The 13,469-nt window shown below is 42.5% G+C and overlaps 1 protein-coding gene and 1 long non-coding RNA gene across 2 annotated transcripts in view; one reads left to right on the top strand and one right to left on the bottom strand.

Annotated features, from left to right (window-relative positions):
• The window catches only part of LOC308483601, a 202,136-nt gene extending 199,056 nt beyond the window's left edge, over positions 1 to 3,080 (top strand). Inside the window, exon 2 of the long non-coding RNA XR_013989722.1 lies at positions 2,966 to 3,080. This is a non-coding gene — a long non-coding RNA (uncharacterized lncRNA). The remainder of the gene's footprint in view (positions 1 to 2,965) is intronic.
• Positions 2,120 to 12,740, bottom strand: RPL6 (ribosomal protein L6). Its single transcript, XM_081017577.1, has 6 exons — positions 12,566 to 12,740; positions 11,725 to 11,823; positions 6,178 to 6,321; positions 5,616 to 5,664; positions 4,174 to 4,358; positions 2,120 to 2,323 (listed from the first exon to the last, which is right to left on the bottom strand). Exons 1-6 carry the CDS (start codon positions 12,713 to 12,715, stop codon positions 2,171 to 2,173), a joined length of 780 nt encoding a protein of 259 aa, XP_080873703.1. The 5' UTR covers positions 12,716 to 12,740; the 3' UTR covers positions 2,120 to 2,170.
• Positions 12,741 to 13,469: the final 729 nt, after the last annotated feature.

The raw sequence follows: 13,469 nt of genomic DNA, 5'->3' as shown, positions 1-13,469 counted from the left end.
TTGTTCCACCTGGCCTTTGGCTTAGAATCAGTTTGATTCCCTCCCCCCCTTTCTTTTTCCTTTCTCCTCCTGTGAAGAGGCTGCATTTTAATTGTTTTAATGTTGTATTTTAATCTTTTTTTAATTGTATTTTAATCAACTTGTTTTTATTATTGGTTGTTAGCCACCCTGAGCCCGGTCTTGGCTGGGGAATAAATAAAATTTATTATTATTATTATTATTATTATATATTGGTAAGGAAAGAGGATCTTGAACCTGTGACTTTCTGCCTCTTCCCTCCATCCTCTCCAGGATGGGCAAGGTGGCAATTGTTTCAGGGCTGCTCTTATACCTGACCTCAGATGGGATTTCAAGATTCTCTCACAAACCCCGATCCCGGGTTCCTCTGTATTTCTGTGCTGTGCATCTTTCTCTGCTAGTGACACACCCTGTGTTTGTGTATTAAACTTGTTTAATAAATTAAATCTAATCTATTAGTTATGTAGTTATACATACATAAATATATCATGTATATTAAATAATATCAACTATACTGCAAACACTTTATAATTAACGATATGGAAATTTAATTCCGTGTGTGGCCTGTGGGTTCCGTGTCAAATTATTCTTGCTGCCCGCTTGGTAGGAGTTGTTGGACTGCCCTGTTCTAATAGATTACTTCTTGAAGGCGCGCCTGCAACAAAACACTACACACACCAGCTCCCTCTACTGACAAATTGTGGCCAGCCACACTTTGGCAATTAAATCTTGCTCTACGGTGGAGAGCTGGACTGCTGGAACACGGTGAAAGCATGAAGGCAGAGTTGATCTGAAGTAAGAGAAAAGGCAACAGACAGTATTCAGTGGTAGCCACATGCTGATTAGGCCCACTGCAATGGGTCTACCCCGAATATGACTAACACTGTGTACCACTCAAGGCCCACATTTTAATAGCTCGCAGGTACAGCCCCTCCCTCTGCACACTTCAGACCCCTTGTGTACAGAAGTGCAGAGATTTCCACTTCAGCTGTGAAATCTTATCTCCTTCACGTGTTGATCTGCTACAAAGACACTGCTGGGCTTGTAAACTAAGCAGGATCGCATGGAATCAGTCTTTCCCCTTTGAGATTTTTTTCTACAATTAAATGGGTGGCACTGTGGTCTAAACCACTGAGCCTCTTGGGCTTGCCAATCAGGTCGGCAGTTCGAAACCCCGCAATGGGGTGAGCTCCCATTGCTCAGTCCCAGCTCCTGCCAACCTAACAGTTCGAAAGCACCCCCAAAAAGTGCAAGTAGATAAATAGGTATTGCTCCAGTGGGAAGGTAAACGGCGTTTCCGTGTACTGCTCTGGTTTCACCAGAAGCGGCTTAGTCATGCCAGCCGCATGACCTGGAAAAACTGTCTACGGACAAACGCCGGCTCCATCGGCCAGTAAAGCAAGATGAGCACCGCAACCCCAGAGTCATTCGCGGCTGGACTTAACTGTCAGGGGTCCTTTACCTTTATGCAGCATAGAAATCTTATTGAACAAATAGATAACAACGGAAGATTCTTCCACCAGCCGTTATCTCACTCTTTACAGCTACCCGCAATATGCTACATCATGTTTAGGTATTAAGACAAAAGAAAAACCCAGAATTAAATGCAATGTATACAATATATGTATAAATAGCAAAGGACGCAGTGTGTGGTTGTGATGTTAAAACCCTCAGGGTCAGGCCTCAAAGTGCAATTTTAGAGAAATGTAGGCACACAGCCCACAAAGGCCAAAGCTCCCTCGCTCCTTATTGAATCACCCATGTAGACTTTCCTTCAGTTTACTGAAATGAGAGTGTGAGAATTCTGTCCATGCCCACTTGAAAAAGGCCTGCAGAGTTTCAAAATGAAAGGAGGGCAGTTGGGAAGAGTGCCATCCGTAAGGAGACTGCTGGTTCCCAGCATAGGTCTACTGAGAATGAAAACCTAAGGAAAATAACTTCTGGTACAGCTCCCTCGGCTAACCAGCTATCAAAAAGAAATGCCATACCATCCACCTTCCTCCATCCAGCCCCCGCAAAACAGTATTCAGATAGTTAGCTGTTTAAGTCAAGATAAAGCAGAATTAAACTCTACAGAAAGGAAGTACGACCCGTAAAACTATTTTGTAGGGTTCTTTTTTCTCCAAACTTTACTGTGGTGTCTCCAGACAATTTAGAAAACCAATTTGTGAGGATAAACGCCATTGGAAAGTGAAAATGTCGAACGCAAATAGCCTCGCAGCTGAGGCACCTTCTTGATGATGGGCAAGAGCTGGGAGTCCACGTGCTTCTGGTCCGCCTTGCGTCGCTCCGTTATCTCGTATTTCTGAAAAAGCAGGAAAGCGCGTCAATCATTTGTTCACCCTTTAATGCCCTTTGCTTTAACAGGGAGCCTCCCCAGGGCTTACAACACCTCCTGCTTCCTCTAGGCTGCTGCTGTGGACCAGGATGCAAAGAACTACTTCAATACACCCGGTGACATTTAATTCTTTTTAAATAGAAAACCTCCTTTCCACACGCTTGCTAATGCCATTTCACAAAATGTTTCTGAAACCCCTCTGTTTGTCAAAAGCTCCCTTGGGGGTGGGAAGCAGCAGCAGAGGCTGCTATTTCCCCATCTATGGTGGGAAACTCACTTTCTGTACCAGCACACCTGTGTGTATGTCGTGGTCTAGGAAAAAGAATTGGGCACAGGACAACAGGAAGCAGCGGTGTTTGTGTGCTGGGCTGCCCGCCCTCCCTCCCAACCAAGCTATGTGATTAAAGGCTAATTTTTCTGTAAAAAAATAAATAAGACGAGCATGAGCTCTGCAAGCCAATGAATCCCCATAGAACATGGGTAGGCAAACTAAGGCCCGGGGGTCGGATCCGGCCCAATCGCCTTCTAAATCCAGCCTGCGGATGGTCCAGGAATCAGCGTGTTTTTACATGAGTAGAATGTGTCCTTTTATTTAAAATGCATCTCTAGGTTATTTGTGGGGCCTGCCTGGTGTTTTTACATGAGTAGAATGTGTGCTTTTATTTAAAACGCATCTCTGGGTTATTTGTGGGGCTTAGGAATTCGTTCACCCCTCCAAAAATAATAATAATAATAAAAAAATAGTCCAGCCCCCTACAAGGTCTGAGGGACAGTGGACCGGCCCCCTGCTGAAAAAGTTTTCTGATCCCTGCCATAAGAAGGTAATTTGTTTACTGCAAGCTTAGGATAAAATCTGCACCTAAAATCCGGTCCTATTTATTTTGTGGAAGGCAAGTCTTTTTCTGAAGGAGGTAGGCAGCCCAACTGTGCTAATGCCAGGTCCCCATATTTTGCTGGACTGCATCTCCCATCTTTGCTAGCCAGGGCATTGGGAGCTGGAATCCAAAACATGCAAAGGGCCCAAAGTTGGAGAAAACTGTATATATCACACTAACACCATCACAACAGTCAAATGCACAATGCTGGACTCACTTCTGTTCAGCTGTCCCCCAAGAGTCACTACAGTGGTACCTCGGGTTAAGTACTTAATTCGTTCCGGAGGTCCGTTCTTAACCTGAAACTGTTCTGAACTTGAAGCACCACTTTAGCCTGGTATACTCTTCATTCAATAAATATTATGAACTTAGGCATATCAAAGATACATACAAAGTACTCTCAGGTCCCCTTCTGATATTTTACATTCTGTGGTTAGAGCAAATAAGTTGAACAACAGCAGAGCTTGGCAGTTTGTTCTAATCAAGGTGTTACTTGAGTTGTCAGGTGGGCCAAACCCCTCTCTGACATGCTATCTGGGGGATATTGTTTGTCCTGCTGGGGACTTGTTAATACAGTGGTACCTCGGGTTAAGTACTTAATTCGTTCCGGAGGTCTGTTCTTAACCTGAAACTGTACTTATCCTGAAGCACCACTTTAGCTAATGGGGCCTCCCGCTGCCGGAGCATGATTTCTGTTCTCATCCTGAAGCAAAGTTCTTAACCCGAGGTACTATTTCTGGGTTAGCGGAGTCTGTAACCTGAAGCGTATGTAATCCGAGGTACCACTGTACAAAGATTTGGTGGCCTGCAAATCTACATGTGTTTTTTCTCCAAGATTTGCTAACTCATAGGTGCTCAAGACAAACAGACACACACACACACACACACACACACACACACACACGCTTTGGCCCATCTCATTCACCCAGAAAACACACCCACCTCTTTCTCAGTGTCAAAAATTTCCCCCTCCTGGTGTTTGGGTTTACGCAGCCTCTTCTTCTTGAAGTAAAGATCGCTGAGGTGCTTTGGAAGTTTCACACTGGAGATGTCAACCTTGGTTGAAGTGGCAATGACGAACTTCTGGTGAGCCCTGCGCAGGGGGACCCGGTTGATGGTCAGGGGACCTGCAGGCAAGACACAGGACAAGTGAATGACATACGGTGGCCTTGGCACCAGGAAAAGGCCCGGCTGGCATGTGTTTTCCTGCCATTCAAGTGGGACACAATGTTGCTGCTCTGCTCAAAGGAATCAACTGAAAACCCCCAATAAAAACAAAACAAGCGAATCCAGCTATTCTATACTCTCAAGAAAAATGCAGCCAGCAAAGGAAACTGGCAGAACAGCCTGGGAATGACAGGAAAACACACTTTAAAAAAAATAATAATACACATTTATTGCTAAGTACCTGCTACTCCACCTTAGTTCAAGAACTTCCAGAGTGGCTTTCAGGGTAAAAAAGGAAACGGAAATAGAACTCAGAAGAGGCACAAGATATTGTTGGGGTGTGGTTTCTTTGGGTCTTGAAAGTAATTCTGGAAGTGCCATTTGTCAAGTTTGGGTGTGACATTTACTGTTTTTTGTGCAGTACTTTCTAAAGCAGTGCACACTGCTTTATATGAGGGCTTTATATGAGGGGATATGAGGGGTAAAATCCATTAAGATTCACCACACAATAGTGGGATTCCATGATTTGTTTACTGTAAGAAATGTATTTGAGGGATAAATAGTATGCTACAAGTCTATTCGGTTAACCATTCCACTGAGTTCAACAGAATTTGTTCCCAAGTGTGTATAGCTATGAATCAGGAAGTCATAGCTGTCAACGTTTCCCTTTTCTTGCGAGGAATCTTATTCGGAATAAGGGAAATTCCCTTTAAAAAAGGGAAACGTTGACAGCTATGGGAAGTCCCCAGTTTGAACCTTGCCCTTGGCACGAAGTCACCAAATGGAACTCTTTCTCAAACTCAGCCCCTGCTCTCACATCATGTGGGATAACAGTGATTCACCTTTAGGGGCTGTTGCATGACATGGTACTCCAGATATTGCTGGACTCTGAACTGCCACCAGCCACAGCCAGCTTGGTCCATGGCCAGTTCATCAACATCTGCAGGGTGACAGGTCCCCCATGCCTGGTGTAAGGTTTACAACTAGTTAGCAAAGTTCTTTGAATAGGTCAGAGAGCTCCATGTGTTTACTATTGTGGTAATATTTGAGGTGTATTTACTATATCCGCTACTTTCACCCCTGTATTTGTTTTAATGAAGGAAATGAAATTTAAGAGTCCCAAGATACAAAATGCATCAAATAGTTAATCCAGGTGAGCAGAGATTACAGGAAAGCAAATGTTATAGGACCAAGCTGTCGATGTAAGATTAGCTTACCTGTTACAAGCAACAGACCACTTCCGAGCTGCTTCAGAAAGACCACACGCTAGAAACAAGACAGACGAGGTTTGTAAATAGGGTGAAGGGAACACCAATCACCTGCAAATAACACTAAACTATGGTTTAACCTTAGAATCCCCGTGACTGGGTGAGCTCCCGTTGCTCGGTCCCTGCTCCTGCCCACCTAGCAGTTCGAAAGCACGTCAAAGTGCAAGTAGATAAATAGGCGGGAAGGTAAATGGCGTTTCCGTGCGCTGCTCTGGTTCGCCAGAAGCGGCTTAGTCGTGCTGGCCACATGACCCGGAAGCTGAGCCGGCTCCCTTGGCCAATAAAGCGAGATGAGCGCCACAACCCTGGAGTCGGCCACGACTGGACCTAATGGTCAGGGGTCTCTTTACCTTTCTTGTTTAACCTTATGTCTGAGAACTGCCCATAGCTGAACTTTGGCTCGCTTACTGCTAACAACCACAATCTGAAGCCATGGTTTATGAACTGCAGGTTGTTTTAGATAAGCAGATAATGGCTCAGCTTTGTGGGTCATTCACAGAGTTCCCCTTACCTTGCCTCGGTGGCGACCAGTGAGCAGGATCACAACAGTTCCTGGGGTTATTGAAGCCCGCAGCTTCCTCTTGTGTAGGGCAAAATTCTTTTTGCCATGACTCAGGAGTTTGCGGGGAACATCTTCTGTTGGGTAGTACCTTGGCTGAAAGGAGAGGAATTATCAGCTTTCGCAGTCTAGTTTTGACTTCAGCACCCCCTTTCTTCCAAGCACTCATTCTTGCTTGACGTGGGAAAACCCCAGCCATGTGTTTGCCCAACAGCCCAAAGGTCTAGCAGCATACAGTGCTGGCACATATGCAACCAATTCTGAAATCTATAGATCTGAATGTGTTCTTGTGTAGGAAAGCACCAGAGCACCGATGCAATTAAAGAAAGCTGCCTATGAAGTTTTCCATTCATCTGTCTTTAAACATATCAAAGCAAAGACAGGCATCACCCCTACAGAACACAAAATCAGACAGGTGGACACCTGCACGGATAAGGGCCTTTTTCTACTTTGCACAGAAATGGTGAAAATTGATAATGCAAAGTTTAATGATAATTCTCTGCACAAATCTCAATTTGTTTTTTTTAATCTCAATTTGTTTTTGAGCTTATTTGCATGGTGGGAATGTATCTTATCACAAAGAAAGAACATTAGGTGAGCATTCACCACACAAGGATTTAAAACATTCAGCTGTCACTTATACTTTACAGCAGGTGTGGCCTGCCACTTGTCTGTTGGACTGCAAACACTCATTGATCATGCAGTTTGGGGTTAATGGCAGATAGAGTCTGACAATACCCAGAGGGACAAATCTTCCTGCCCCCCCACCCCCCGTGGCTTAAACAAGAGAATAAGCAGGTGGTTGTTTTGATTCAAGTGTCACCTGCTACAGGTAGAAACATTTATGCAGACCACCTGTGATCATCCGTACACACTTTGCACAATCATGCTGCAACAGCAGCAGGCCACTGTATCATTCCTAATTAGTGAAGTCCAGATGTGTTCCTATTATCATGCTATTCTCCTTCCTGCACACAGAGGGGGAAGGGGGCAGATTTCAGGCTCATGGAATCTTCTTTTCCTTTCAGCAGAACCCCAAGATATAACCACTAGCGCCAGGTGCAAAAGACACATAAGTAGAATTAAAGAACAGAGGCTATGATACTATTCTACTTAAGTTTTCACAAGCACTGTGCTCAATGCTTCAGATGAAGGTTTCAGTCTGACTTAAAATTACACTTGATCCAGTATTACTAAGTTGGCTATCACAGCTGGCGATTCTGCACAAATCAGGCAAATTTCACACATACAATTTTGTCATATCCTGTAATTGCGTTCTTTTGAGAAGAGGCTATAGGTTTCAATAATACAGCACTAAATACTGCTTTAATTCATTTTTTATTAACTATTTTATTCTGTTTTTCAACAGATACAAAATGAAGTGAGCAACAAAATCGAAAACAGGAAACAGAAGGGATGAAGAACCAAAGTATCTTAGGCATGTATGGTATTTACTTTACACACCGCTTGTTTAAAAAATACTTCAAAGCAGTTTGCAAATAAAATTATAAGAAAAATTAATAATTTAAGACCTTCAAAAAGTGAAACAGACTAAAACAGATTAAAACCTATATCAACTTTATAAGAAAACATTTCTCTTTAGCAGGTGCTGAAGAATACCACTGAAGATGCCTGCCTGATATAAATGTAAAAGATGGGGTCTTATTTTCATATGTGGTGGAACTGCAGTTATCTGAGACTTCTGGAACAATATTTATGATGAACTTAAAAAGATATTTAAACTTCATTTTAAAAAAAGACCAGAAACCCTCCTCCTAGGTATATTGCCAATAGAAATAGGAAAAAATATAAAAACATTGTTCATGTATGCAACAACGGCAGCCAGAATATTAGTGGCAAGAAATTCAATACCTACAATAGCAGAATGGCAAACCCTAATGATAGAATATCTACAGCTAGCAAAGATGACAGGGATAGTAAGAGATCAATCGAAACAGAATGTATATAAAGAATGGAGAATATTTAAAGAATATCTAAAAAATTATTGTAAGAATAAGAATCTCCTGGCAGAACTAGAGTGATTCTTGTACATAAAAGGTGGAAATGATATCATGTTTGGACGTACGAAAATAATTAAGTTAATTTGAGACTGTACATTATAAAGGAAAGTATAGATATAGTAAATGAAAACATTTGGAAGTCTTTTTTAGCTGATTTATAGTAATGTTTTGGTTCTTTTTTGTGAGTTTGTAAATATATGGCATTTACATATATGAAAAGTACAGTGGATACTCGGATTGCGGACATGATCCGTGCGGGATGCACGTCTGCGCACACGTGGGTTGTAATTTGGTGCTTCTGCGCATGTGCAAAGCGCGATTTAGCGCTTCTGCACATGCGCAACCGCTGAAACCCAGAAGTAGCCCGTTCTGGTACTTCTGGGTTTCGGAAGGGAAGTCCGTAACCCGAAAAAACGCAACCTGAAGTGACTGTAACCCGAGGTATGACTGTATAGTATTATGTGGGGGTTTTTCTCTTCTCTTTTTTCCTTTTTATTTTCTTTCTTCTTTATTTTCTCACTTTGTGTCTGTATTAAATGTCATTGCGTTTTGATTTTTTTAATTCAAATTAATAAAGATTTAGTAAAAAAATATAAATATAATAGTTCAGTAGCACAGGATAGAAAGCATGGTTGCCTCAATATAATCCTGAACTACATTCTGTTGTTGTGGAAGCTAACAGACAACATACAAAGCAATCCAAGGACAAACTCTTGCCAACTGTTAAGCAAGTAATAGAGTAGAACCTTGCTGAAACACTTGTATCTGTATGTGCAGCCTGTCACAAGAAAGCAAATTCTGGATAGTGAGCATCTACTGAATATGCCTAAGCTGACTTTCTTTGTAATCAGAAGTATATTGCTGTGTATCTAAATCTGTCTGCCTGGAGCAGCACTGTGAGCTGGAAAATGCTTGTTTATGTGTGGATAGACATTGCTGCATCCCTCCTCCCTTTGATTCACCTTTGTGGTTTTATAAAAATAGTATTAATAATCATTTGAAAACAGGGTGCCTCTGGGACTTCCGGGTTGGCGCCATCGCCGAATGGCGGACTCCCTCCGAGCTCCGGAGGGAGCCTGCTCGGCAGGGGCTGGGTCCTACCGCACCGGCGATGCGGGGACCCTTAAAAACCACGGCCACGGAGGCCGTGGACATGGAGACTCGGCTGGCACCGCTAGCGCCCTCCCGACTCGTGAAGGAGCCTTTTTAAAGGCTACGGATCGGGTGCCGGGGAGAAGCGTGGTGCTTTGAGTCCTCTGCTATCCCTGCCGAGCGCAGCCGCATGCCATCCGGCGGAGAGCGCTGACTTCTTCCATTGAAAATTCGGACTTCTTAACAACAACCCGTGAGTAATTTGGAAACCGGGTTCAAAAGGAGAAAAAAAAAGAATTTTTTTTTCGGATTGGACACGAGCGGGGGGGGGGATCCAAAAAGGAAGTCAGTCCCCCCCCCTACTGTAAACCTTCCAAAACAAGGACGGGGAAACCAAGGTCCAAAAAGATGTGTATTGCTGATTAAAACTAAGAATTCCACGATGGGGAACTATAAGAACTGTGCTGGAGGAAGAATTGAGGGAGAAGAAACGTAACCCCCCCCCCTGGGAACCGGGGTGATTGAAGAGAGAGCCTGGTGAAAAGAGTCGGAGATTTTGACAGCTGTCAAAGTAGCTGTCAAAGTCGGAAAGCAGAGAGGATTTTATTATGAGAACTTTGCTGGTTAAATTTGTTACAATTTGCTATAACTCGTTAAAACTTGGATACAAAATGGCGAAAACATGGATAACAATCGGACTTTTGGACTAGAGAAAACAAAGTTACAACAATCCCCCTAGAGGAGTTTTGGGACATTACAAAGATGGTAGTAAGTGGAAAAATACCATTGGAATTTTATAGGACTGGTTATCTTCTGGGAAAGCTGCAAAACGGAAATAATATTTTGTCTACAGGGTGTTCAGCTAAAGGAGACAATAGAATTTTCTATTGAAGAAAGGAAGGGACTGAACGCAAGTTTTTGTTCCTGAATAATAATAATCCCTGCAGAGTTACTAAGCTTCTGAATTAGAACGTTTCAGCAGCGGAACAAGAGGAAACTGGACTACAACTTGGAAAGAACAATGGGGGGAGTTTTATTAAAGATTTGAAGTTAAATGTTTTAAAAAATAATTATAAAAAGAAAAAGCCAGCAAGGAATTGGGGGAAATAGGTGATTTATGGACTTTAAGAATTCCAGGCAGATAACATGGTTTGGTGGTCAGGGGGAAATTAAACCGGGGACAGGGAGGGGGAGAACTAAAATCCAAAGGCTTGTCAACTTTTTTTTCTGAATGAGCTTTTTTTCATCTATTATACTTTTTATTTCTTATTTCTTATATTTCTATTGTGTGGGGTGTTCTTATCATTAAAAAAAGGGAAATTGTGGAATGAAAATGGGGTGGGCCCTGGGGAGAGAACTTTTATCTTTTATTAAGGATATTGATGAGGAGTGTATAAATTTTAAATTCGAATAATGGTCTAAACAAATTAAGTTTTAATTAGAACTGAGAGCTTGTGGAGCCAACAATATGAAAGGGGAATATGGTAGGGGTGGGGGAAGGGGGGAGTCCCGGAAAGTGGATGTATGAAAATAAGGCTTTGAATGTACTTTAATTCTCACTTTCTGTATTTTTGAAAATCTTAATAAATATCATTTAAAAAAAAAAAATGAAAACAGGGTGCCTCTTAGCACATTCTGAGCCAAAGAATTTGCTTTCAGTACCATTAACAGGGTGAAATGGAGCTCAGAATGATTCTATGAAATAGTCCACTCCTGGTTCACTTACTTCACTTCAGTAGCCCAAAAGTGGTTTTGTTGTCCAGTAGGGTACTTGGGAACCTAAAGCCCTTGCCAACCTACTGCAGATTCTCCAGAGATTTACCAGTAGATCCTGATCTAACCGTGGCCCAATACTGCCATACAGACTGTTGAAGCAGCCAAATTTCTTTGAGAGGAAGACATTAAGCTATTTGAAGAGAACTATAGCACTGAGAACACCCTAAAGTAATTTTTTGGTTTTTTTATTAGTCAGCCTACCCACAGATTATGTCATCTGTTATGCCTAAAAAGAACGAAAGAACCAACTTTTGTATCTGTACCCTGGCTGCTCACCTGCACAGCCCCCACTAGGCAGAATGTACTCCCCCAAAGCAAGTGGCTGTTTTCAAGCCTGATGAATTTTTGCTGTGCTCAGTTATTCATAAGGGAATTGCAGCATTTAATAGATGACATGCAAGCACCTGTAGCTTGACACCTCCCCCTGCAAAAATTTCTGCTGCAACCTACTTTTTATTCCCAATTTACTACGTGGGAGTGGCAACAGGAAGAGGGAAAGTGGTCAGCCAGCAAGTGTATAAGCAAAGGTGTAATTTGAGACCAAACGTGGCACATTCAACCTTGAAAGCCTTAACTGCTACAGTGCACCAGCTTGCAGACAAGTTCTTACCATTTTGCGAAGTTTGACCACCCTGTTGCCTCCATTCTTATCACCTCCAACAGGCTTCGTGATAGTAGCTGGCTCTTTCTCTCTTTTCTTCTTTTCTATCTGAAGACAAAACAAAACACAAACTACTTTAGAAATATATTTGCAAACTAGCTTTCAATACAGTGCAGAAGAGAAGCTCTGCTGCCTCATACTTGGAATCTGGCTGAGATTCAGCCAGATGCCTCTGATAAGTCCGCAAAAGCTGAGCCCAGTCAAGAGCCCTCCCCTCTTGCTTGTTCCAGGCACCTGATATTCAGAGGTACACTGACTTTAAATGTGGAGGTTCAATGTCACCAACATGGCCAACAGCTGTTGAGATATGAATTTATTATTACAGGGAGATTAACCTGACGTCATTCAACAGCCACAGGAGGTGCAACTAGAAGCTCTCTTCCTCCCTTCACAGGTGGAAGAACATTCAGCCTCATCAGTTGGCCAGGAATTGCAGAATTAAAGGAAAGCAAACTCTGGCATCTGCCATCAGACGTGCACCCTGCCTCCCAGGAAGTACATCACAGTAAGGGCCCCAACGATTGGTCAAAAAAAAAAGAGCGCTGCAGAGGTCTTGCTCCCCTCCCCACGCCAGAAAGATCACTTATAAGAACCAGGGTCCGAGCTGGGTTTATTCCTCATTCCTTCTCCTTTTCCACTGAACAGCAGGGTAAAAATGAAATCTATCTAGCCCTTTTAAAAAGCCTTCATTAAGCTGCACGCCAGCAAATGTTCTGTATGTTAAATGGCAGCTTGTAAGTTATGCAGCTCTACCTACTATGAGCTCTGAAAGACTGTTAGTTCCCCCTACCTTAGTTTCTGGAGCTTTGTACTTGCGCTTGTACATGGCCTTCCGAGCATACATGGCAGACCGGGAATACTTCCCGATTCCCCGGGCCAGCACTGGGTTGCGGCTGGCATGAACCTTCCGAACCCTCTTTGCTTTCTTCTCGCCCGCCATCTAGAAAGCAGAGAAATCAACATAAGCAAATTGCAGAATATAAGCAAGAAAAAGGAAAAGAGCATCGCACAATGGAAAAAGACATTTAAGGTGTTTTTTTTTTTTGTTTTAAAAAAGGTTTCTAGCCCTCAACATTGCACAACAGTTACAATCAATACAGCATTGCTTCATTGGGATAAAGAATAGTTCTGAAATATCAAAAACGAGCTACAGTAGTAGCATGGAACTAAAACAAAGACCACATTCTTTAATGATAACAGGCCTCTTCCATTAGTGTTATCAAAACTTTCAGATATATTCTGATACACACACACACAGACACACACACACACGTATGTGGTGGCAATTATCCACTATGAAGCAGACTGTAGTCCACAAAAACTTATGTTGCAATATTGGCTGTGTACACAACCACACACTTAAAGCACACAAATTCCCCCGGGAAATGTAGTTGGTTAAGGGTGCTGGGAATTTTGCTCTGTGTGGAGTAAACTTTAGTTCCCAGAATTCTTTTGGGGAAGCCATGAGCATTAAATATATGGTGGCCATGGAACCACTGATGTCTATGCTACACTAGATATGTTGCAGAGTCCCCCTTTGGTCTTTTAATTATGTACTTCAGTTAGCTTATGTACATGAAACTTACCCCCTGAGCTGATATCTATGCTAGATACAGTCAGATCCAATGCAAATTTATTTATAACAACACCAAAGTAATTGAGGATAGCTTTCCCAAGCAAGCTTAGGTAGGATT

The sequence above is a fragment of the Podarcis pityusensis genome (genome assembly GCF_964106645.2).
Source record: "Podarcis pityusensis genome assembly, chromosome: 8".
NCBI classification, from domain to species: domain Eukaryota; kingdom Metazoa; phylum Chordata; class Lepidosauria; order Squamata; family Lacertidae; genus Podarcis; species Podarcis pityusensis.
Note: the sequence above shows the minus strand (reverse complement) of the source record. Positions and strands in the feature narration are given on the sequence as shown.

Coding starts and splice junctions, on each gene's coding strand:
- RPL6 (XM_081017577.1), bottom strand. CDS start 12,715: ATGGCGGGCGAGAAGAAAGCAAAGAGGGTTCGGAAGGTTCATGCCAGC. Junction 5,665..6,177: donor CTGGTCGCCACCGAGGCAAG/GTAAGGGGAACT, acceptor TCTTGTTTCTAG/CGTGTGGTCTTTCTGAAGCA. Junction 2,324..4,173: donor TTTTTGACACTGAGAAAGAG/GTGGGTGTGTTT, acceptor CTGCTTTTTCAG/AAATACGAGATAACGGAGCG.